At 43.2% G+C, this 23,039-nt stretch overlaps 1 protein-coding gene across 1 annotated transcript; it reads left to right on the forward strand.

Annotated features, from left to right (window-relative positions):
• The first annotated feature begins 3,622 nt into the window (after positions 1-3,622).
• On the forward strand, positions 3,623-22,039 carry LOC147896607 (uncharacterized). Its single transcript, XM_087381514.1, has 6 exons — positions 3,623-4,648; positions 4,755-4,852; positions 5,054-5,078; positions 16,074-16,194; positions 16,286-16,420; positions 21,458-22,039. Exons 1-6 carry the CDS (start codon positions 4,153-4,155, stop codon positions 21,666-21,668), a joined length of 1,086 nt encoding a protein of 361 aa, XP_087237640.1. The 5' UTR covers positions 3,623-4,152; the 3' UTR covers positions 21,669-22,039.
• The last annotated feature ends 1,000 nt before the right edge of the window (positions 22,040-23,039 follow it).

A 23,039-nucleotide genomic window follows, 5' to 3' on the forward strand; every position in this document is an offset into this window, starting at 1 on the left:
ATGTTGCTACTTGCATCTCTTAAAACATTTGAGCTAACTTTCCTCCTTTTGTTCAAATATTATAAAATATTAAATGAGCCACAAGGAAGAAGAACATTCCATGGCCTAGGCTTGGAGCTAAACACTTGAAATTTGGGTGTAATTGCTTGCTTTACTACTATGGATTCCAATATAGATATATTTTTTTTGTTCCTAAAATCAATGTTTGAGAATGCACTCCTAAATAAGAAGGACCAAGAAAGGCTAGGGTAGTTTGAACAAAAAAAAAAAACTTTACCGTTCGTATAGTCTTGTAATTTCTCACTTGGTTTTGAGACATGTATGGGAAATCTAATGATTCCATGTTATAGATGATGCATAAATTCAAGTAGAATGCATTTCAATGGGCTTTCCTTACTCCATGACATGAGCAATTAGGGATAACCTCATGGTTTACATATCTTATACTTCATATAGTGTACATCTCCTTTAATTCCAAACAAGACTCAAACCATTTGGAGGCTACTTTGGATCTCCCACTAGAGATGGTAGAGAATATGAATGCAAGACCCATGCCTCTCCCATGGATATGTCACCAAGTAACAGATTGTTGTCTTAAAGCTTGAATGTAGTTTGGCAATTTATGTATAGCTTAATTGCTTTATCACACGCACCTAGATCAAATCCTTATTGATGCCTAATTAAGTACTTAATTCATCAGATACCCTTCCATTGAATATGTTCACATCTGATCCCATGAGTATAAAACTCTTCATCTAGCCTCTTAATTGCAACAATACACATCGAGCCCCTTAGTTGCAACAATACACATAATTGAGCTGATAAACATGTATGTGTGTATATTTTTTAGCATCCATAAAATCTAATTAAAGACCTAGTAAATCGATGATCTAGATCTTACCACATATTCTAAAAAAAAATATTAAAGGTCCACAAATATGCAATGTGACATTGTATGCATAAGATCATCATTGGAAAGGATTATGTACATAAAATAATCTTGAACATCCAATGCACGCATTTTGAAATAGTTCAAGCCACTGCCTAGTTTTGTAAACCCACCAATCAGTCAATGTTGAATGGATGTTTGATGATGACACTCTTGAGCTAAAAGAGAAAATGAGCATATTTCATGGCTAGCAAGAACCCTAAGAAAGTATGTGGAGGGAGGGGAACAAAGGGAAAACTGATAATGGCTTCTTTTGTTAGTTTGTAGACTTGAAATTAAGATGTGAGTTCATTTATAGATGTAAATATGTCCCTTATGACAACAAATTGGTAGACAAGAAGCAAACAAATTTAGAGTTTGGGGTCCTTAATTTGCTTTTCTATGTCTGAGATTTTGTAACTTTGCTGAATTAATATTTTTGGATCACCATAATAGTAAGTTAGCTTACCGCATATTGGACGATTAATAGATGTTAAGGCCCCTTCCTTTGTTGTGGTACCAGTTGGTTGACCTAGGTTGCACAACGCTTTATCTTGCTTTGCTTGCGTGAATTCCACGTGCACAAACATGCAAAGAGCTCATGAAACCCACATGCACTAAGAGTCGCAATCCACCAAAGTAAAGTCTCTTTAGCGTCCTTAAAGTGGGTAAGATATGAAATAAGCTCATATGAGTTGAGCCAAGACAAGTCCCCTCCAGTTGCAATGAGGTAGGAGCATTGAATCATAAATGTCCTTTTTTCATATTTTCCACCCCACCTTTTTCAAGTTGCATTGAATCCTTTTTTAATATTTTCTACATGTAGAAAATAAACAACATCGAGCAATTGGGTGAGTTGTCTTCTTGTCTAGTTGTCTCGTGTGTTGTTGTCATACTTACTTTTCTCTCTTATATTTATGAAAATTGTTTCTCTTCATTGACATTTGATTGTCATACATTAAAGGATAATCCTCCTTATACCTTTAATCCACATGCAATGGACAAAAGGCATGAAACAAAGGAAGATCTATGTCTTGATCTCATAAGCCCATTTAGGTAATGGTATTATATTTGTATATTGGGTTCCTTTGTTGACAAGTGCTATTGGAAAATGGACCTATGATATAGATTCGAACATTGGAGAGCATTGAAGGAGGCATATGCCTCGAGATATAGGCCTAAAATGGAGGTGGGGGGGAATTTGAGGAGGACAAGAAACAAAGACAAATATATTTAAGAACAATGTCTCTAAAGAAAGAAGTATTGTATTTATTGTGAAGGAGAGTTCCCACGTGTTTGGGAAATTTTAAAAAGAATGTGGAGGGAAATAAAAGAGGGGCGATAAAAAAAATAAGGCGAGCATAGTTTCTAGAGACATCGCATTGTACTTCTCTACTTGTTCTTCTCATCTTTGGTAGGAGTCTTGTGGCTCGATCCCTGAGCTTTTATTAGCACTGCTTTGCAAGGCAACGCTCTACTCTCACGTGTCCCTCTTGCTGCATGGCTCCTCTCCCATACCCTTCTATTTTGGCTTTTAGCCCCTCTCGCTCTAATGCATATTTTTATGTGTAATCTATTTCTCACAACTCTGTCTCTCTGACACACACACACACACACACACACACATGCGCGCGCGCACTTCTTTTTTAGTGAAATAAACATCACTAAAGCTTTTCAATGGTTCTATGCATGGGCTTCCATCATAGGTGCTACAAAGTAATCATCCATTCATCTTGATGATTGTTTGCATTTAATAGAACCTAAGGCAGTGCTCACAGTACTTGTGGTTTTCCATAGACTTTGAGTTTTTTCCAAGACTTTGGTGGCTCCATCTCCAAAAGCTTTGATTGTATTTGGTTTTTGTGAGACTGAGAGTTTTTCAAAAAGGCTTTAATAAGCTTTCTTTCTCTATTTGTGTGCATGCTTCCTGAGCTTTTATTGTATTTGGTTTTCTTGAGATTGAGAGTTTTTCAAAAAGACTTCAACAAACTTTCTTTCTCTTTTTTTGTGTGGATGCCTGCTTGAGTGGCTCCATCCCTGAGCTTCTTTATTGTGTTTGGTTTTCTTGAGACTAAGAGTTGTTCAAAAGGCCTTAATAAACTCTCTCTCTCTCTCTCTCTCTCTCTCTCCCTCTTTTCATTGTTTTCTCTTTTTGCTATCGTGTTTATTGCTTAAGCATTTGAGTGTTTTTGTGTTTCATTGTTTTTTCTTTCTGCTTTGCTTGTTAGAGATTTTCTGTGTTTCATTGTTTGAGTTTTATTGTTTTTGGCTTGCCGTGAGGTAGGTCTTTGTGAAGACGATTCCCAAGAAGAGAAAAATCGTCATTTTTTTGATTTTCAAAAAATCATGAGTTATTTTATGATCCACTTACTATTTTCTTTTTTACAAATCCTCCATATTTTTAGCCTCTCTCTTTCTCTCTCTCTCTCTCTGCCCCTCCCTCCCTCCCTCCCCCCCTCTCTCTCTCTATCTCTGTCTCTGTCTGTCTGTCTCTCTCTCTTTCTCTTTCAATTCATCATCTCTCCACCCTCTTTTCCGAGCTTCAAATCCAATTCGTCATTTTAGATTTTGGGCAGGCCTTATGAATGATTTATTATCATTCACCTTGTTTTCTTTTTTGCAAACTTGTTTGTGTTTCATTGTGTTTTCTTATTGCAATCTTGTGTGCTGTGTGTGTGTGTGTGATTGTGGGGAAGTTCGCTCTAAAAACTATGAGAGGCGAGAAGAAGAGTTACTGCAGGCTAAGTTTGCGTGTGTGATTGTTTGAATGTATTTGAAAGGAAAGAGCATCACCAACGCCATTTTTCCAAGCTCTCAGAAACCTTGTATGTTTGCATCCTCTAAAGCTTCCATGGCTTCTCCGACTTTCTTTTCCCCCTTCATCCTCACTCACCATCTCTGCTTTTCTTCCTTCTCCCCTCCTGCCTCGGATTCATCGCTCCTTTGCTCCTCAGAATCTTTTCTGGCACCTCGCTGATTCGATCGCCTTCGTTTTTTCTCATTCCCTTGTTTGCTCAAACCCTAGATTGCTTGGATTTCACTGCAATCACGCCTTCACATTGCTTCTTCAGTCGGTTTTGCTGATCGGAGGTCGCCACAAATACCATTTTTTTGCTATTGTATTCGGCAATGCACGCGTCCATGCTCTGTGCATATCTGCGTGCCTTGCAGCTTTGAATGCCGTAATAGCTTGGACGTTGGAAATTCAAGGTCACATTGCTGTTATGGCTTTGGACGTAGCGGTTGGCAACTCATCGTGGAGCTGCGCCCATCGCTTATCTGGCGTCTCGACGTTGTCCACCGAAAGTTGTGCTTCTCATACTTCAGTTCCTCGTGCATTGTTAAAGTCCACTGCCTTGACGTCCTCTTCATTGTCGGAGCGTGTAGCAGTGTTTGCGAAAGAGGGGTGGGACGATCTAAGGAAAAAAGGCGCAGTTTCTAAACGGGTGTTACATTCTCAGAATGAAAGCCATCTGTTGTTTGAAGCCATTGATAGAGTAGGATCAGAACCGGAGAGAGGGCTGGCAGGGCTCACATCGGCAGCGGAACAAATCAAGGCTGCTGTCCTGGGTCCATCCAGGGATTTAGCTGGTTTGCCGCCAGAGGATGGTGCTACTCTGCATCTCATGTCAAACACAGGAGGAGAGGACAGTGATCTCATTGTCGGTGCACGGACATCGCTCCCAAAATTACTTCGGGTGGCAGTAGATGTCGACGAAGGTATTTGGAAAGATCTTTTTACGGTTGTAGGGCTTAGAACTCCTTGTTTCAACTGTTGCAAGTAAACGTTTCAATCGATTGCGTCTCATTTTCTCTTGTTCTGTAGTTCTTGGGAGTTTCCTTTCTAGTCTAAACATGTTCATCGCCGAACGGCACGGGTTATATTACAACTTATCGGAGTACAATGTCTACGACTTCATGAAGGTTTGTAGCTATCTATGAACCTTGCCAAGAAACCTCCACAATACCAAGAGCCAAGACACCTAACCGATTGCCGTATACATTGCACAGTGCACTTTTATTTGTAACATTTAAAAGGACGATCTGAGAGAGAGAGAGAGAGAGAGAGAGAGAGAGAGAGTTGATTGCTTATGTTTGAACAGCTGCCATATTGCGTTTCTGCAGGTTTGGCGGTGTTCCCAAGCCGAAGGTACTTTTAGCAGTAAAATCTGACTAGAATTTCAGTGAGGTGAATATGCTTTGACAAAGAATTTCGAACAGCCTTCATATGGCTTGATAGCTGTGTTGATTTGTTTGGATGAGGCAGAGAGAGAGAGAGAGAGATGCTGGAATGGGATGTTTGTCACGAGTCACGTGTCCTATGGAATTATAATACACGGAGTTGCCAGGGTTTGTAGGACCGCTTGATATCTGTTAAGTTTTACAACGAATAGATGATACAATCGCAGCTTTGTCTACTAAGTTTCACTCTTGATTTTGTGTAATGTCTCTTACAAACTACTATCTTCCCTTGTCTTTAGCTCATTTGCTCCTTTCTTCCCTTTGTTCTTTTGCTCTTTTAAACTTTTTTTTTTTTTGGTAAGATTGGATATATCCTAGTCTTATGAAGCTATATATAGATGACCAAATTGTTGTATTCTTCCTTCTTTCTGTTGTTGTATTTGTTGGTTTTGGGTCAGACTTTATGGCTTGGTAAGCAAACGTTTACCCAAAGTCTTTGGATCTTGAAATACCCAGATGGCAGCTTATACTTGGGTTCTGGCGAGAACATAAGCATAGCATTGCTTACTAAGTTCTTTTTCTATTCTACGTTTAGCTTTCTTTCATGTCTCTTCTAAACTCCCTTGCTCCCTATCTCTTTTCTCTTGCCTCCTCGGCCCCTCTTCTCTCATAGTTCTTTCATTTGTTAAGAACATAAATGATGTAAGAAATCCTAGATTTACTATATTTAGAAATGTGCTAAGGAACAGAAAGGAGACTGAAATAGCAGAGAACAAGGAATATTTGTAGTGCTTGAGTGTCTGTAGTGTGTCATCCATATAGTTGGGCCTCTCTTATATAGAGAGTGAAGAGTCACACATGAAAAGGTGTGTACTCCAAAGTGTATGTGCATGAAGAGGTGTGTACCCCTTGTGAAGGGTGTGACCCTTGATGAGAGGGTACATTACAATGGAAGTGTCTCTTCAATAGAATGTCTCTTGTGAAGGGTTGTGCCTCATAGGAAGTGTCCTGTCGAAAGGGCATACCCTTCCACAAGTGTCCATTCATCAAACCATCCATAAGTCTAAGGTATAGAGAAAGGAATACGTCACAGATCGTGACATCCCCTCCCGCTCAAAATAAGACCCTGGTGGAGATAATGAACTGATGTAGAAAATATCTCGGTAAATTGTGAAAATACTATTGTAAAATGTCAAGGTACTACTGTAAGTCTTCATCAGATTGCCAAGTAGCGTCGGAGTCGTCCAGATCTCGCCAAAGAACAAGGAATTCCGTGATAAGTCGATGTCGAGTATCTCGTTGTCGATGGTCCAGAATACGCTCAAGAATAAGGAGAACATAATCGTCTTCGATTTCTGGGACATAATCACCTGCAGGAGGAACTGCTTCATCGCCTGGAATGTACGTCTTTAGCCAAGAAATAGGAAATGTCGAATGGATTTTACCCCATGATGGTGGTAATTCCAATTTGTAACTTAAAGGTGAATTTTTCTTGACGATCCGGAAAGGTCCATAGTATCTTGGTCGCAACTTAGGAAACACAGACTTAACCATCTTATAGCAATGTGGGGCTACAAATAATAGCACCATGTCACCAGTGTCAAATTCCAGGTGACGTCTATGTTTGTTGGCAGACCGTTGATACCGCTCTTGCTCTTTTCGCATATGATCCCTGACTTGAAGTAGAATGTCTTGCATTTCTTGAACCAGTTGATCAGCTAGGGCCACTCGATGTTGAAGTACGAAATTCGTTGGTACAATCGGAGTGTGCCCATAAGCTACTTGGAATGGAGTCATGCTGATGGCACTATGGAAAGAGTTATTATAAGCAAACTCAAGGAGTGGTAGATACTCTTCCCAAGCTGCTAGGCGTGATTGAATATAATGTCGAAGCATTTCTTCCAGAACTTGGTTGACTCTTTCAGTCTGGCCATCTGATTCTGGGTGGTAGGCTGAACTGAACAGTAGAGTTGTACCCAAAGATTCGAACAGTGAAATCCAAAAGTGATTGGTAAACTTAGGATTTCTGTCGGATACGATATTCTTGGGCAATCCATGGTGTCGGAAGATGTGTTGTATGCCGAGTTTGGCGATGTCCGGAGCCTGTGCACTTCTTTTGCAAGCAACAAAGTGTGCCATTTTGGACAATCGATCAACAATTACCATAATCTGAGTGTTACCTCGGGAGGATCGTGGTAGTGTGGTAATGAAATCCATGGAAATACTTTCCCACCTTTCAGTTGGAACTGGAAGAGGCTGAAGAAGTCCTGCTGGAAGTCGTCGGCTTGCTTTCATTTGTTGACAAGATAAGCAAGATGTAACCATTTTGATGACATCGCTTTTCATCTGAGGCCAGTAGTATGTTGCACTGAGTAACCTATAAGTCTTGTTGATGCTTGGATGGGCAGCATAAGGAACTACATGATGCTCTTTTAACAAAAGACGTCGAACATCCTTGTCATGTGGTACACAGACATGATCTTGATAATACAGAAGGTCGTCCGTATAAGAATAGGATGAGAAAATCTTTTGTTCGGAAGTCGAAGGTTGATCTTTTGAAAGAACTTGTAGTGCTGTGCTGAAGTCTTTATCATTGAAATACTTTCCTTTGAATGAATTCGGAACATCCACAGATAATGTAGATATTACCATAGCTGATGCTAGAGTTAACCTGCTGAGAGCATCTGCAACTACATTGCGTAGTCCTGGAATGTACTCAATGGTCATGTGAAAGTTGGCCAGAAACTCAACCTAGCGTTGTTAAGAAAAAAAAGGAAAGACAACCAGGAATTTTGTACTTCACCACGTGAGATAGCTGAGACTTCATAGGGATCAGCTGCAATGTGGGCTCGTAGATGATGAGCTTATGAACCAGATTCTAGAGTATGTGTCTTTGTATTAGGCACCGAGAGAAACCCCCCACAAAACTGACTGAACATGGATCACACAGACTCAAAGAGAGACAAAAAACTACACAGCCCGAAACTACTTGGAATGTACTCAATGGTCATGTGAAAGTTGGCGAGAAACTCAACCCAGCGTTGATAAGAAAAAAAAGGAAAGACAACCAGGAATTATGTACTTCACTAGGTCATATAGTAGACTTCATAGGGATCAACTGCAATGTGGGCTCGTAGATGATGAGCTTATGAACCAGATTCCAGAGTATGTCTCTTTGTATTAGGCACCGAGAGAAACCCCCCACAAAAACTGACTGAACATGGATCACACAGACTCAAAGAGAGACAAAAAACTACACAGCCCGAAACAGACTGAACTTAGAACTGAACTTAGAAAACAGTCAGCCTCAGAATACTACGAACCCACAGCCCACATGAAGGCTATCTTCGTGACTCTTCAAGATATCAACCCACAAGCTAACCTTATCATATCTTTCCCAAGATCATCATCGAGCACTAGCAATGATGCAGCCCGCCATCTCTGGAGATTCTATCAGTTGAGGTCTCTGCAGCAACACCCGGCACCCGCCTGTGGCCAAAGGCCTCACTATTTCCAGCTTTGAAGCAACTGAGTGCTCATGCCACAACTAGCCAACCCGTGCGCACATTGCAGCACCCTCTTACTCACACAAAACCTCCGTCCAAGGACCTCCAGCCAGCAGAAATGATGCCACAGTCCATATAGCTCCTTCCAAAGCAAACTGCCCGCGTAGTCATCCTCCTCAAATCCAGCAGCTCCCAATAAGAGCAATAGCTAGTGTTCTCCACGTTAGTCTGCTACAGCTCGTCGCTCATCTCCACCTTCACGACTTCTCTCATGCTCATAGAGCTCATGGAGCGCACGCCTCTTCAAGGTCCTTCAGCCTGCGTAGTAGCGACGCCTTCCCCATGAAACCAAGAAGCGCATGGTGCATACTCTTTGTCGCTCACAGGCCTCTGCGTCGCTCTGAACCTCCAGCGAGCAGAAGCACCTAAAGCAATTACCATAGAGTTTGCTACAAGACTCCAGCGAGAGCCAACTGTGCCACAAAGTTCGTCAACACCAAGCACTTGGAGCCCATATACTCGAAGTTCCTGCAGTCGAAATCCCACACCCGTCATGTACACAATCACCACCGTAGCTTCCTTGGCTCACAAAGCTCTCTTCGTCACACACACGATGTCTTCATGCACAGGTTTCAGCTTCCTGCCCACGCACGACCTCCCATTAACAACTGAGAGCCTCTCCAACCTCTCTGGTCATTCCGGCACCAACTCTTCCAGAAGCCCCTACCTACGAAGATTCTTCCAGCGTAAAACCGAATCTGCTCCCAACTGCCATCTCCACATAGCTCCAGCTCATAGCCTATAAGCTCCCCTTCATCCATCACGTAGTTGTCTTGTACTCATTGCCTCCTCGTATGTGAATTTGATGATAACCTGAACGAAGATCAATCTTTGAGAATTGTGTTGCGTGTAGAAGTTGATCGAAGAGATCATCGATGCGAGGCAATGGATACTTGTTTTTGATAGTGAGCTTATTGAGGGCTCGATAGTCGATGCAGAGGCGCATTGACTTATTCTTTTTTTCCACAAGTAGTAGAGGAGATCCGAAAGGGTTGCGACTGGGCCGAATGTGACCTTTGTCGAGTAGTTTGGTCACCTGTCTTTGGATTTCTTTATTTTGAGTGTAAGAAACCCGATAAGGAGGTTTCGATGGTGGATTACTGTCGGGAATAAGTTCGATTGGGTGATCCACTAGTCGTCGAGGTGGTAACTGCTTTGGCAATTCTTGTGGAAAAATATCCAGGTAGGGCTGGAAAAAAGGTTGGTTGAGGTATTCAGGAGGATCCTTTGTTGGTGTCTCCTCTATTGCCGTAACCAACAGAAGTGAAGTCTTTACTTGACGTTTACGAACCCACTTCTTTACTTTTAGGGCAAAGGCAACTGAGGTTGAAGGAGAGTCCCTAGAACCAGTTAGCTCAATAAGTTTTTCCTGGTGGACAAATTGGATAGTATGGTTGCAAAAACTGATTGATGGATCATAGTCGTAGAGCCACTGTTGTCCAAGTATGACATCGTACTGAGAGAGAGGCATGATGTCGAAGTTCAACTTGTCGGTATAATGTTGGATGCGAAAAGATAAGTTTTTGATCTTGGTGTTGCACAAGAAGGTAGTTCCATTTGCGAGTTCCCTCTGATAGTCCATGGGACTAGGATTGGTGGTCAACCGAAGTTTGTCGACCATAGAACTAGCTAGGAAGTTATGAGAGCAGCCACTATCGATGAGGATAGTAACCGTTGTTCCCCGAATCGATCCTTGGACACAAAGTACTTGAGTGGCCAGGGAAGGTTCGGGATTGCTGGCAAGACTCATGTGGATGGTATTTGCCATTCGAACAGCTTTGCCTTTCTTGTCTTGTGCGGGGGTAGCATCGTTTGTTTGGGAAGTGCTAGGTTCCATATTAGAATTTTGCTTTGGTCACTTGGGACAATCGAACCATCTATGGTCGCTTGTACAGATGGTACAAAGTCCTTTTGTGTTGGAGTTGTTCTTCTTATCAGTGGCTGCACCTTTATGTTGGGGATGATGGTCATGACTTTGTGAAGAAGAAGAGGCGCGATCCTTGGAGAAGTGCTTCTGTTGGGATCCAGCATACGATTTTTGAGACTTGTGGGGACCTTGAGACTGTCGTTGACCTTGATTACCCAAGTTTTTTCTAAACTTGGGGTTATCTTGAGGGCGAGCACCTTTGGCCATAGTAGAGTTTTGTATTCTATTAGCACTCTGCTTCCCTGTGTTTTGGAAATCTGTAATGCGCTCTGCGTAAGCAATAGCGCCAGTTGTGGTGGTGATGTTTGCTTTGAGGACATCAATGCGTAACGAGGGATTTAGGCCTGAGATGAAAGCATGAAGGCAATCATCATCAGTTAAACCATCAATCTCTAGCACCAATATGGTGAACTGGGAGATGTAGGAAGACAGGGAGCTTGTTTGCTCCAATTGTCTGAGTTTTGAACGTGCTTGGAAGTTCGCATTGGCAGGTATGAACTGCTTACGGAGCACGTGTTCAAAACGATCCCAAGTTAACACACTTTTGCCGTCCTTTAAGCGTCGTTGCCACCATAGGAAAGCTGTATCCTTGAGGAGGGAGGTTGCCAAGGCAATCTTTTTGCCTTCAGTGAGGTCAATAGTATCAAAGTACATGCGCAGTTTTGTGAGCCATTGGTTAACTGTTCGGCGATTTCGTTGACCAGTGTAGGCTTCCGGAAGTTTAATGTCAAGTCTTTTAGTTTTGGAAGCTTAGAGTAAGCGGTAGAGGGTACGGAGTTCAGTGTTTTCTACCTCAGGTGGGAACGAGTCCACATAGTCGTCCAGTGGCATCACGTCATCCTCTGTATGTGTGGTACTACGAGAATCTTGGAGTTGTTGGACTTTCTAGACCAAGTGGAGCTGTTGTCTAGAAGCTGAGAAATTTGAAGTTGAAGTAGTGCTTCGCCTTGTAAGTTGACTTCAGGGGTCTTTTTAAGACTTGAGTCGCTTATCTCCGGAGAGGCTGCACGCGAGCATTGCGACATATTGGAGGTCCTTGTGAGAAGAGCACGAACCTGCGCTCTAGTTTGTACCATTCCTGGAAGAAAATCCAGGCTGCTCCCTGAGGTTGCTCATGTTGGAGGGGGCAGGAGAAGCAGGATGGAACTAGCCGTGGAAATCTGGTAAAGGAGGTCCTGTTTGAGGTAACACTGGTGATGCCGAAGTGGGTGTTATTGCTCGTGAGAGTACAGGGGTAGGTTGCAGAGTCCACAGATCTGAGAAGGGATAAGGAGCTGCTGTCGGGAGTGGAGGATATCCAGGAGGAGTATCTTTAGAGTGTAAATACTGTCTTGGGGAAGGTACAACCTGTGCAGGAGGATATTTGGGAGTTGAAAGAGTTGGAGAGTACCCTGGAGATGCTGAAGCTGAGGGGTAAAAGTCTCTCCAAAGATGCATAGCAAACTCGTGAGGAATATCGGGTTCTGGGTATCTACGTGTCTCGTGGAACACAACTTGGACTGTGCTGAGGAAGTAATGTAATTGAGGTGCCTCACGCAGAAGGTATAGGATGTGGTCCAAGTCACTGGAAGGGCACGTGACACAGAAGACCCACGATGCAAAAGCTCCGAAATGGGTTGGTTGTGCAATTTGAACACGATATTGTGTGGCAGCCTGTTTGCAAAGGAGAAGGTGGAAACACGTACAGCCGTTTTGGAGCGGAGAAGGCAAACGGAAATCGCGATTGATTTTCGCCTTGCTGGTTGGTGGTTGCCAAAAATTAAAACGTGGGTTTAGAGAACCCTTGGGTAGTCCAGGGTTAGGCCTTGGGTATAGGGTTGGTTTCCCTTTTTAGGCCCTCTAGGTACCCTTTTGTAGGGTGGTAGGGTGGTGCTTGGTGCCAAAGGGTGTGCCTATTCTAAGGGGTGTGACCCTTGGAATAGGTGTACCTTTTTATGAAGGGGTGTGACCCTGTTTTAAAAAGGGGTGTTCCCACACGAAAAGATGTCCTTTTTTCCACCCTTGGGTGAGGAGTCAGAAACTCTTCACCAAAAGGTGTGTCCGATGGTGGAAAAGGTGCGTCCCTTGGTTTTGGGACAGCCCAAGCACATCAAAAGACACGATTTTTGTCATGTCCATTAACATCAACTCGTGATGTGGGGGAGATGGAGAGGCCATTGATGACTTCAGGTGGGGTTGGTGCTAAAAATTTTTATGCTCATTCTCTCCATCTCTTCCATGCACAATGTGCGCGGATATCCTTCTAGCGGAAAGAGATGTATTAGATAGGCGCTAGAAGGTGGGGGTCATTTCCTACAGGCAGGAGCGAAATTTGCTCTGATACCACTGTAAGAAATCCTAGATTTACTATATTTAGAAATGTGCTAAGGAACAGAAAGGAGATTGAAATAGCAGAGAACAAGGAATATTTGTATTGCTTGAGTGTCTGTAGTGTGTCATCCGTACAGTTGGGCCTCTCTTATATAGAGAGTGAAGAGTCATACATGAAAAGGTGTGTACTTCAAAGTGTATGTGCATGAAGAGGTGTGTACCCCTTGTGAAGGGTGTGACCCTTGATGAGAGGGTACATTACAATGGAAGTGTCTCTTCAATAGAATGTCTCTTGTGAAGGGTTGTGCGAAGAAGGGTGGTAGGCCACCAAAAAATCCTAGTACTAATAATGGTAAGCTCTCTTGGTCTTTTATCAAGCTGTTATTTGTTTGTGTAACATATGTTGTTATCACTTTGTGTCTTTACATATGTGGTGTGGATACAGATGTGCAGGTACTGCAGTCTACACCCATTTTGAAAGGATGTAAATGGAAAGATAGGTCTATCCGCTTTTTGTACATTCCATTGACCTCTCTAACTTTGAATCGGAGTGGCACATGTGATGCTTCACATTGCAAGGTTTGGTGCTATGATTATGTCGAGTTTGGGAAGCAATTGTCTGTCTCAAACTTGACACAAGCCTATATAGACATGAAGGAATACTTTGTGGGTCTTGGAGGTGAAAGAAAAACAAGAAATGGTAAGAGTGTTGCTTGGGGGCTGCAGATTTTGTCATTCTTGATCTGCCTACACAGCTAGAAGCTCTTGGAGTCGTGACAAATGAAGCTGTGTATTCTAATTTGATGAAGTTATATACGAGAAAGCTATGCTATATCCTTATCAATGCCTGCCTTCCTATTGTATTTAATTTATTAACTACTTGTTCAAGGAGAGCTGTCAAGGCAAGGGCTTTTACAAGATTGTGAGGGAAAGCGTTAAAGAAACAAACCTTGCACTGATTATTGTATAAGTTGGGAGTCATCTTCATTAATCTTTACCTTTAGTGCTAGCCTTTGTCACGGTTCAATCTGCCCTTGCCTCCAGAGTGACTCAGTATAATGACCTTTGTATAAATGGATGCTGATTTGGGTGGATGTGTACATGTTTGAGAGCATATGTTGATACATGGTTTACACCATCAGTGGGTGCTGATTACGTTGGTGGGGATGTCATAGTAGCTAGTCCCTTTTATGGGTGATGATGGTCTGTGAGGTCAAAGCAACACTATTTAGTTGCATTTGGAGGACGAAATTGAGCATGTTCGTGTTTGGGATCAGTAAAAATAACCAAGAATGCTAGAACTATTTCTGAATGAAGCTGGCCAGGTACATTTGCAAACTGAAAGGGAAGAAAGACAAGGCTGAATAGCAGGATGACTTAGAGGAGGTGTTTTCAAAGAGGTGAAGGGGGCCCCTTTAGCCCTCCTAGCTATTGTTTTCCCTTAATGCTAACCCCACTAACTGAGCATAATCTTCTTCCCAAAGAAGTTTGCCCTCAAAATTGTGGCGGCTCTGCATAAGGAGCTGTTAAAGCAGTAAATGCTACTCATCAATCTGCATCGTACACATTGCTCTAAGGTTGCCATGGGCTTGCCACAATTTCTCATTTTTCCAGTAGGTCCTTCCGTGTGATAGATAACCCATGTAGACTGTTTACCAAGGTCCCAGCCATAGTGCTGGCCTCCCTTTTGGCTGTACGTGGGTCCGATATAAGGGTAGCTGATATAATGCCCCTTCAGACGGGCAGATGGGACTGCAACAGGCCCCAATATATGAGCAGAAATAAGCATGGATGGGGGGCTTTTTATATGCCCCAACTCCATTGTGTCGTCAGAGCAGGTTGGCCAAGTTGGGGCAGTTATAGTCAGCCATAACTGGTCGGCCTTACAGCCGGGGCGGTTGGCCGTCTGGTCGGCCAATGCCATAAACTGGGTCGGCTCAGCTCCTCTTAGCTAACTAACTGAGGAACACATCCAAGATGCATAATATCTGCAGTAAGAGAGTGCTGAAGTAAGAGCATTTTGTGGGTTTCTCCCTAAGCCACTGAACACGCCATCTAGAGGCACCCAGCAGGATAGAGCAGGAGATTGGGCATCAATCTAGCACTCCCCAAGCTGGAGTGAGCTTATCTTTGACATCCTGCTTCTTCCCCTACAACACCTTGGGCATCATCCCTCATAAGTCGTGTATAATGATGAAATTGTGTCTCATCTTTAATGTACTTAGAGAGTGTTTCATTGTGTCTTGATGGCTCAGATTGAATAGGCATGGAAAGTCGAGAACTATGTGGGCGTCTCGTATTTGCCATGAAACCACACCATCAATTTCAAAGTAATCCCCTATTGCGATACAGATTGCTTGTTTCAAAAAGACATGGAGGGCTGAAGACTGGAAGGACCCCTAGGACCTGCCATAAAGCCACCGCGGTGGTATAAAACGTGCATCATGGCTCTTTGAGTGATCCCCATGCTGGGGCTGAGGCTGCTTGTCCTTATTCTGAAGTGCAATGGCTATAGCTTGGTTTCACCTGTTGTCTGTTGTGTTCGGAGGTTCACTCCTCTATCCGCTCGCGTACCAAGCCCACCTGTTGGTTTCAAAGCTCCTATCCTTTTTGTAAACTTCACACTTTAGCATTGATGATTCTACCTCAAAAATTGCGTTTGTACATTTGCTGATGCAAGGGACATAGGACTAGAAGGCTGTGCCACTAGTAGAAGCTCCCATTTTGGCAATCATTTTTCTAATTCTGAGCAGCTTCCATTTGTCCAGTCATTGCTTGTAAAAGACTCATCTGAAGACGGAGGTGCATGTTTCGGTGCTGTGCTACTGTGTCAATGCTAAAAGGTGTCAAGTTGTTGCAAGATATCTGCATGATGGTTCCCTAATTGATAGTGATGATGATCTTTGTCTTTACAATGTTTGCTTGCATGCTTGAGACCTCTGAGGACACTACTTGTCTTTTGTAAAGCAGACTATGTCGTCTACATGTGCGCGGCACACACACACACACACACACACACACACAGAGTTCATAGTGACATTACTGGAGCCTCAAGATTATTGGAAATCCATAACATTAGGGGAGATGTAGTTTAGCACCGAAATCCACAGGATTTTTGAAATTCTACCAACTGTTTGACTTTTTAATGGTCTTTCTGCAGCGAATGATCGTGTTCATACATTCTTCAAGTCTGAACATTTTAAGGATGGGATTCTTCCCATCCCTGGTGCCTATGAATCCCTTCTACGTCTTGCTGACTTTTGCCATCTAGTGGTTGTCACGTAAGTTAAAAATGTTTAGCATATTCTATCAAAATTTTGATTCAATTTTGTGGTTGGAGTTTTGAGGACTCCTTGCCTAAAAATTTTGCAGGTCCAGGCAGCATGTGATTAAGAAACAAACGCTTGACTGGATCGAGAGGCACTATTCTGGGATATTTGCTGACGTGCATTTTGGAAACCATTTTGCCTTAGAAGGAGAGCCTCGCCCAAAGTCCAAAATTTGTAGGTAATGCTTCAGCTTGATTTGTGCACTCTTGTATTGTCCATCGGAACTTTTGTCAGGTGTTATTGATTAAAGTATTAATTTAAGATTTGTTTGATGGTAGTGGTGTCAAAGTGCAGCGGAATATGTAAACAGAGAATAGAGAGCACATCTGCAAACTGAGACAGCACAGAAACACCGAATACAAAGAGATGGAACTGTGCACGATAGAATTTTGGACTTTAGAACAACAAAATCTGAATTTGTACGATTGGATATATTCTAGTCTTAAAATGGTATATATATCAGGGAAAAACTCTACTCAGTAGCTGAGAAACCTCCACGGAACTGGTACAACTCCAGGGCAAAATTGGGCCACTGGATGATGATGTAGAACCCCACCTTACAACTCGCAGGGGTAGCCATAGACTGCCCTACAAACTTGCAAAGACTAGCCTGAGAACTGTGCAATATGCTCAACGATTCCCAAATAACTATAGAGAACCATGGCCAAATGACCCTATGTACAGAGGGCAGGGGCCTGCTAATGTGACCGACCAGGCCTGCTGACCTGGCTGACTGACCCTACCTGGTTTGGTCTGGTTAATCTGACCTGGTAAAGTCGATTGACTCGACTGGTCATGGTGCCAAACCAACCCCGAACCCGCCTCTGACTGGCTTGGTTGTTGGCCCATACTATGGCCTTTACCAGGCACAGAACCAGCGAAATATCAGGCCCACTAATGGATCCTCTAACCTTGGCATTGTGCCTTGGCTAACCCCCTCCTAACCTTTAGAAATACAATGAGAAGGACTCATATACTACACCTCTCTCTGGGCAGGCGCACCCACATAGAAGCTCTCACTCTCTAGTATACAGACAGGAATGACTAACTCTTACACCCCCTCTCAGCTCTTGGATGTCGAATCAATCCAGGGAGCTGGAGTGTTCACCAAGCAGCTGTTGCAGTAGAGGCTTGGTAAACAGGTCCGCTGTGTTGTCCTTCGTCGAACAGAAGGCCAACAACATATCCGCATCCTAAATCTTTTTATGGACAAAATGATACTGTATCTCGATATGCTTGGTCCAGGCATGGAACACTGGATTCTAGCAGCTACTATACAACTCTGATTGTTGCGCTCGATGACGGTCGGATCAATCCAACTTCTCCAAGTAGCCTCCAAGCCAGACCACCTCGCAGGCTGCTGCATGTGCAGCCTGATACTTGGCATCAGCTGATGACAAGGCCATGGTAGGCTGCTTCTTACTGCTCCACGTATTGGGTGCTAAATCTAGGGTAACACAGTAGCTGGGCTTCACTCCTGACCCTGCAGCATAAAGCAATCCGTGAGCCTTTGTACCCTGTAGGTATCGCAGGATCTGCATACCTGCATTCTAACGTGTCTTCAGAGTTGTCTACATGAAGGAGTTTGACAGCCCCACGGGGAATTCGAGGTCCAACCTCGTTGAGGAGCCAATAAGCTTCCTGTTTAGTGTGGCATCCACTTGCTCATAGGGATTAGTCTTGACAGGTTAATGTGGGGGTCCTCGGGAGACAAGATAGGTTTACAATTTTCCATGCCGAATGCTTCCAATAGCTCATGAACTTACCATTACTGGGACACAAAAACCTCCTTTGTGTTTGCCGTATCTCTAAACCCAAGAATAAATGGAGAAGACCTAAATTTGTCATCTCAAACTCTTGAGACAAAGCAGCCTTTGTCATAGCAATATGCTCCACATGGCTGCCTTTCAAGATGAGATCATCGACATACAAAATAATTAGGGTAACCAAACCTTTCTCCAAGAAGATATACAAGTTCGGATCAGTGACGGATCTCGAAACCCTTTTTGAAGGGAGAAAGCATCAATTTTCTGGTTACATGCCCAATGTGTCTGCTTCAGGCCATACAATGCCTTCCATAGTGTGCCCTTCACGGCTGAGTCTGCCCTTCACCTCCAGAATGCTGATGTCACATGCACCCCTTCACTTGGGTGCAAAGTGACACACTGGTTACATCGACAAGTGCGTAATAGTTCCCTAATAGGAGATTTTGTCGTATGCTGTGACCCCTTTGTGAGCCCTCGTCTAGGGACAGTCAGGCACAAGCGACATAAGTCAGTCTCTCAGCCTTAGGTCAAGTCGGAAGATCAGTCCTTGTTCACTAGTACCCACTGGAGAACTGTAGGGTAGTGTTTCCGTCTTAGGTTTAGGGATAGGTTTAGGTCCAGCCTGGGCCCCCTCAGGGCTAGATCAAGTGAAGAGAATGGCAGGGGAAGGGCTTCTTTTATAGGCTACCCTGCACCCCTCCCTAGGCTGCCATTTATGGGGCCTAGGGCTGCCATTTATGGGGCCAAGGGACCAGCCAACCAGCCCCAGTAGCCCTATAAATAGGGGGCCTCCAAGCCCTCTTTCCTCATTCAGTTCTCCCAGCACTTCAGCCTCCTACAGCTCATCCTCAGCCCCCTCTGAACAGCCTGATACTCACCCCCAGTGGTCCTCTGACCAGCCTCAGCCTTTGGCATCAGTTCAGCCCTTTGGGAAGGTGTTCACGCAGCGCATCAGACGGGGAGTCGGGACAGCGAACAAAGTAAGGTTTGGGGTCTGTTTCAGCAGCTCTTTTCAGTTATCTTTTACAGTTTTATACAGCTCGTTCTCAGCTCTTTATTTCAGTCATCTCTCAGCTCTCTTATAGGATCTATCACTTCTAGTTTTCACTCTCTCACTCACGCAGTAACCTTGCATTCCGGTGGACAGCACAAGCCTCTCCTTTGCCTTGCAGAAGCGTCCTACATCGTCAATGTGGACAGCATCAAGGTCTCGGTATTGGTCGGTGTTGCCTCTCAGGTCTCTGGGTGTGCTATACAAGTGCACAGTGAGCTCTTCAGATGTGTGTTTTTCGTGCTCTCTCGAAGAGTGTTCTTTGTATTTCTCAGTTCTCCAAGTATAAAACAAATTCTTCCCTGATTGGGAGAGGGGGCCTCAGTGGGTACAGGGACCCAATCGGTTGTCGATTCTACTCTCTCTACCCTCATCTCCTTTCTCTCTCTATGGAGTGCAACACTAATTCCTTGCTAAAGGTTTAAAGGTCTTGCTGTGAATTACACGACCAAATTACTGTTGCATGTCACAACCGTCAGGTCAATGTGTGGGTCCACGGGAGACAAGATAGGTTTACAATTTTCCATGCCGAGTGCTTCCAATAGCTCATGAACTTACCATTACTGGGACACAAAAACCTCCTTTGTGTTTGCCATATCTCTAAACCCAAGAACAAATGGACACGTCGTAAACTCTTGAGACAAAGCAGCCTTTGTCATAGCAATGTGCTCCACATGGTTGCCTGTGAAGATGAGATCATCGACATACAAAATGATTAGGGTAACCAAACCTTTCTCCAAGGAGATATACAAGTTCGGATCAGTGACTTATCTCGAAGCATCAATTTTCTGGTTACAAGCCCAATGTGTCTGCTTCAGGCCATACAATGCCTTCCAAGTGTACCCTTCACGGCTGAGTGTGCCCTTCACCTCCGGAGTGTCGATAGAAACTCAATATGAAGACCTTTGTATAAATGGATGCTCAAGTATGTGGGGGTGTGTGGATTTATATGTGTGAGTGCATGTGTTTATACTATGGTCTACACCCATAGTTGGGATCTGATGACGTCAGTGGGGATGCCATAGTAGCCAGTCCTTGCTATGCGTCATGAGATTAAAGCTGCACTGTGTATGTTTAGAGGATGAGTTTGGGCATGTTCTTGGATTCCTCTAGATGTATACCTTTGTATAAATGGATGCTCAAGTATGTGTGGGTGTGAATTTGTATGTGTGAGAGCATATGTTTATACATGTTGGGCATTGATGACGTTAGTGGAGATCTCATAGTAGCTAGTCTTTGTTATTTGTGATGGAGTTTTCAACCTTATGAATGACTATCATGAGATTGAAATTGCACGATGTTGTGTTTTTAGAGGGTGAGTTTGGGCATGTTCCTAGATTCATCTAGATATATCTACAATGTCTTTTGTAACTTGTAGACTATATCCCCTGAACTAGGAACTCGAAAACCTAGATGCTGTTCCACTTACTGAGTTGCTCTTAACTACAATGCTATAGCCTTGCTTGTGACACGAAGCTCAAGATCAAAGATGGGAACCATCTTCACACTAAAGGGTGGAGTCCTTGCTGAAGAGGAAGGAGCTCTCACATTTAGAAGTGCTTGTGTGGCTTGTAGCTAGTGCAGGATAGGTCAGCTGACTTCTGACTGAGATATGGGATCCTACCCACTCATCCAAACTTTGGAGAGTCAGGGAAGTTGGACAGAAGCCACTATCCTATCGGGAGTGTGAACAGTCGAGGAGCCTTTGGACAGTCCAGGAGCACACAAAAGGGAAAATCTACCCACTGTAGAAGAGCTGGATCATGGTGCACAGGAAGAGCAGTCACTTTGAGCAGCCAGTGAAGTCCATTGAGGACATGTGGTGATCTAGGAGAGGTGTACAGTAAAGGATCAGCAAACAGAGCGTATTTTGGTGGCTCACCTCAGTGCTTGTTTGCTGAAGATGTTTTCAACATTTTCTGGCTATAGTTTGTACTTGGGCATTGCTATATTTATGGGTCACCCCACTGTGGCCTTTCTTGTTGATCAATTCAACCTTGCACTCTCTAAACAAGGACTCCATGTTCCCTAAAATGGACCCTGAGCGTTGAACATTGACTTCAACACAATATCTATGATTGCACAGCATTGATCTGAATTTGCTGCTTTGAATATGAAATAATGTCTTACGTTGACAAACATTTCTCATGATTCTGAATTTAACCAGTTGCTTTCATCTTTGTACAAGAGGGAAGGCTTTATTTCTCAATTTAGCTCTCTTATCATTTCAATTTTTGGTAGCTGATCTGTGCTGTAATGTTCAAATTGTAGCAATTTCAGCTTTTCTTTATTTGGTTTGCAGTAATTGAAACGTTGGAAAGAAGAGTACGTTTGCATTTCCATGTATGTAAACTACTTTACAGCTACTGCTCATTTTAAAGATAACTGCAATGTGCAGGTCCATAGGAGCCCAATTATTGATTGATGACAATCCACGGTATGCAGTGGAGTGTGCAAAGCATGGAATTGAGGTACTTTTGTTTGACCATAACAACAGTTATCCATGGAGCAAAACCCCTGAGGGGCCTGTACACCCTCTCATTACAAGAGTCCAGACTTGGCATGAGGTAGAAAAGTTTTTGTCTGCACGCTTTCAGGAGAGGAGGTGAATAGGATTTTGTTCATGCTGAAGGATGGTGTCCCATGCAGTTTCTTCGATATAGACTCAAGCAGATTTTTTCTCACCAATGATCAGCAGTTCAAGCATCACGGTGGAGACTTCAAAATAGAGGTCAGCCTTGACAGGACAGTAGACGTTTATTCTTGCCTGATCTTGTTCATGGAGGCAAGGGGGAATGCATGTCTGCCTGAGATATAGTGGCCTAGGCTCATTGTTTACCACATTGGAACTGAAATTCCTCTGTGGATGTTAAAGGGCAATTATTAAGCCGTAAGGTCAATTCAAGGACTTTGAATATGAGGTCCTCTTCTTAATATTGGTATAAGGATATTCCAAGTTAAGGTCTTAATTATTTTTTGACAAGAGAATACTAAAAGAATTCAATTGACCTTTGGATGACCCTTGAGATGCCTTATGTAGAATGATTTTTCTTTGAAGTGTAAGAGTGGCATTTCAGTTAATATAGTCATGGATAAGTACAATAGAAAGAAAACGAAAAACCCCTCACCTTTTGAGATTCATCTAGATTTTGTCCATGTAGACTATAGAGCATGTGCCACTAGTACTTAATATTGATCACCTCTGTTTCTTTGATGGAGAATACCAAGCCAGGATAGTGCAATGTTCAGTAGACATCCTCTAACACCGTAATTGGGCATAGTAGAGTAGGCCCCCATCCATGAACAGGCTAGATATTGCAAAAACACATCAGGCATCTTCCTACACCTTACATTTGACATAGTATAGTACCTCATATAGAAGAGCCTATCATCCTTCTTCTCTTCGGAGACAACTTGTAATAGCTCTATCTAAATGAGAGTGGACAAATGCTTGCAGGCTCTTATGTAATAATTTGTATCCGTGGCTTTTCTTGGATGTTTTTTGGTACTAGATGCCTCCAACTACTACATCCCACTTTTGACCAATTGGTCTCGAATGATCTTGAAGGGCTTCTCAACCTTATATTTGGGTTTGCTAGATAAGTACGAGCCATCTTTCTTAGTCTCTTCTCAGGCGATGGGAATTGTGAAGTTATCCCCTCTCTTCTAGTGCATTAGTGAGGCCATCAAAGTCCTCCCCAAACTATGATTCATTATTTCTCTCTGATGAAATCTTCTTGTAGAGGGAAGATATGACATAGGTCCTATTGTTTCATAATTGCAATGTCCTTGCACTTGTCATGATCTATGTGATGTGCACACTACAAAAATAGAAAAATATTATGTTTTGATAGAGGTGGTGGTTAGCGTTGCGGCTCTACTAACACTTTTTCAAAAAAGTGTCCTCCCAATCACTTTTCCACAGGCATCCCATCTTGCCAATCAATTTTGGACACACTCCTCATTAACTCTTTCTATTC

Source organism: Dipteris shenzhenensis, chromosome 11 (genome assembly GCF_047967505.1).
Source record: "Dipteris shenzhenensis isolate YYH24624 ecotype China chromosome 11, Dip_SZ_1.0, whole genome shotgun sequence".
Taxonomy (NCBI): domain Eukaryota; kingdom Viridiplantae; phylum Streptophyta; class Polypodiopsida; order Gleicheniales; family Dipteridaceae; genus Dipteris; species Dipteris shenzhenensis.

Bases quoted from the DNA above. Each gene is read 5' to 3' on its own strand.
- LOC147896607 (XM_087381514.1), top strand. From the start codon at position 4,153: ATGGCTTTGGACGTAGCGGTTGGCAACTCATCGTGGAGCTGCGCCCAT. The intron at 4,853-5,053 runs GTTTGTAGCTAT...GCGTTTCTGCAG, and splicing joins ATGTCTACGACTTCATGAAG to GTTTGGCGGTGTTCCCAAGC. The intron at 16,421-21,457 runs GTAATGCTTCAG...TGCAATGTGCAG, and splicing joins CCAAAGTCCAAAATTTGTAG to GTCCATAGGAGCCCAATTAT.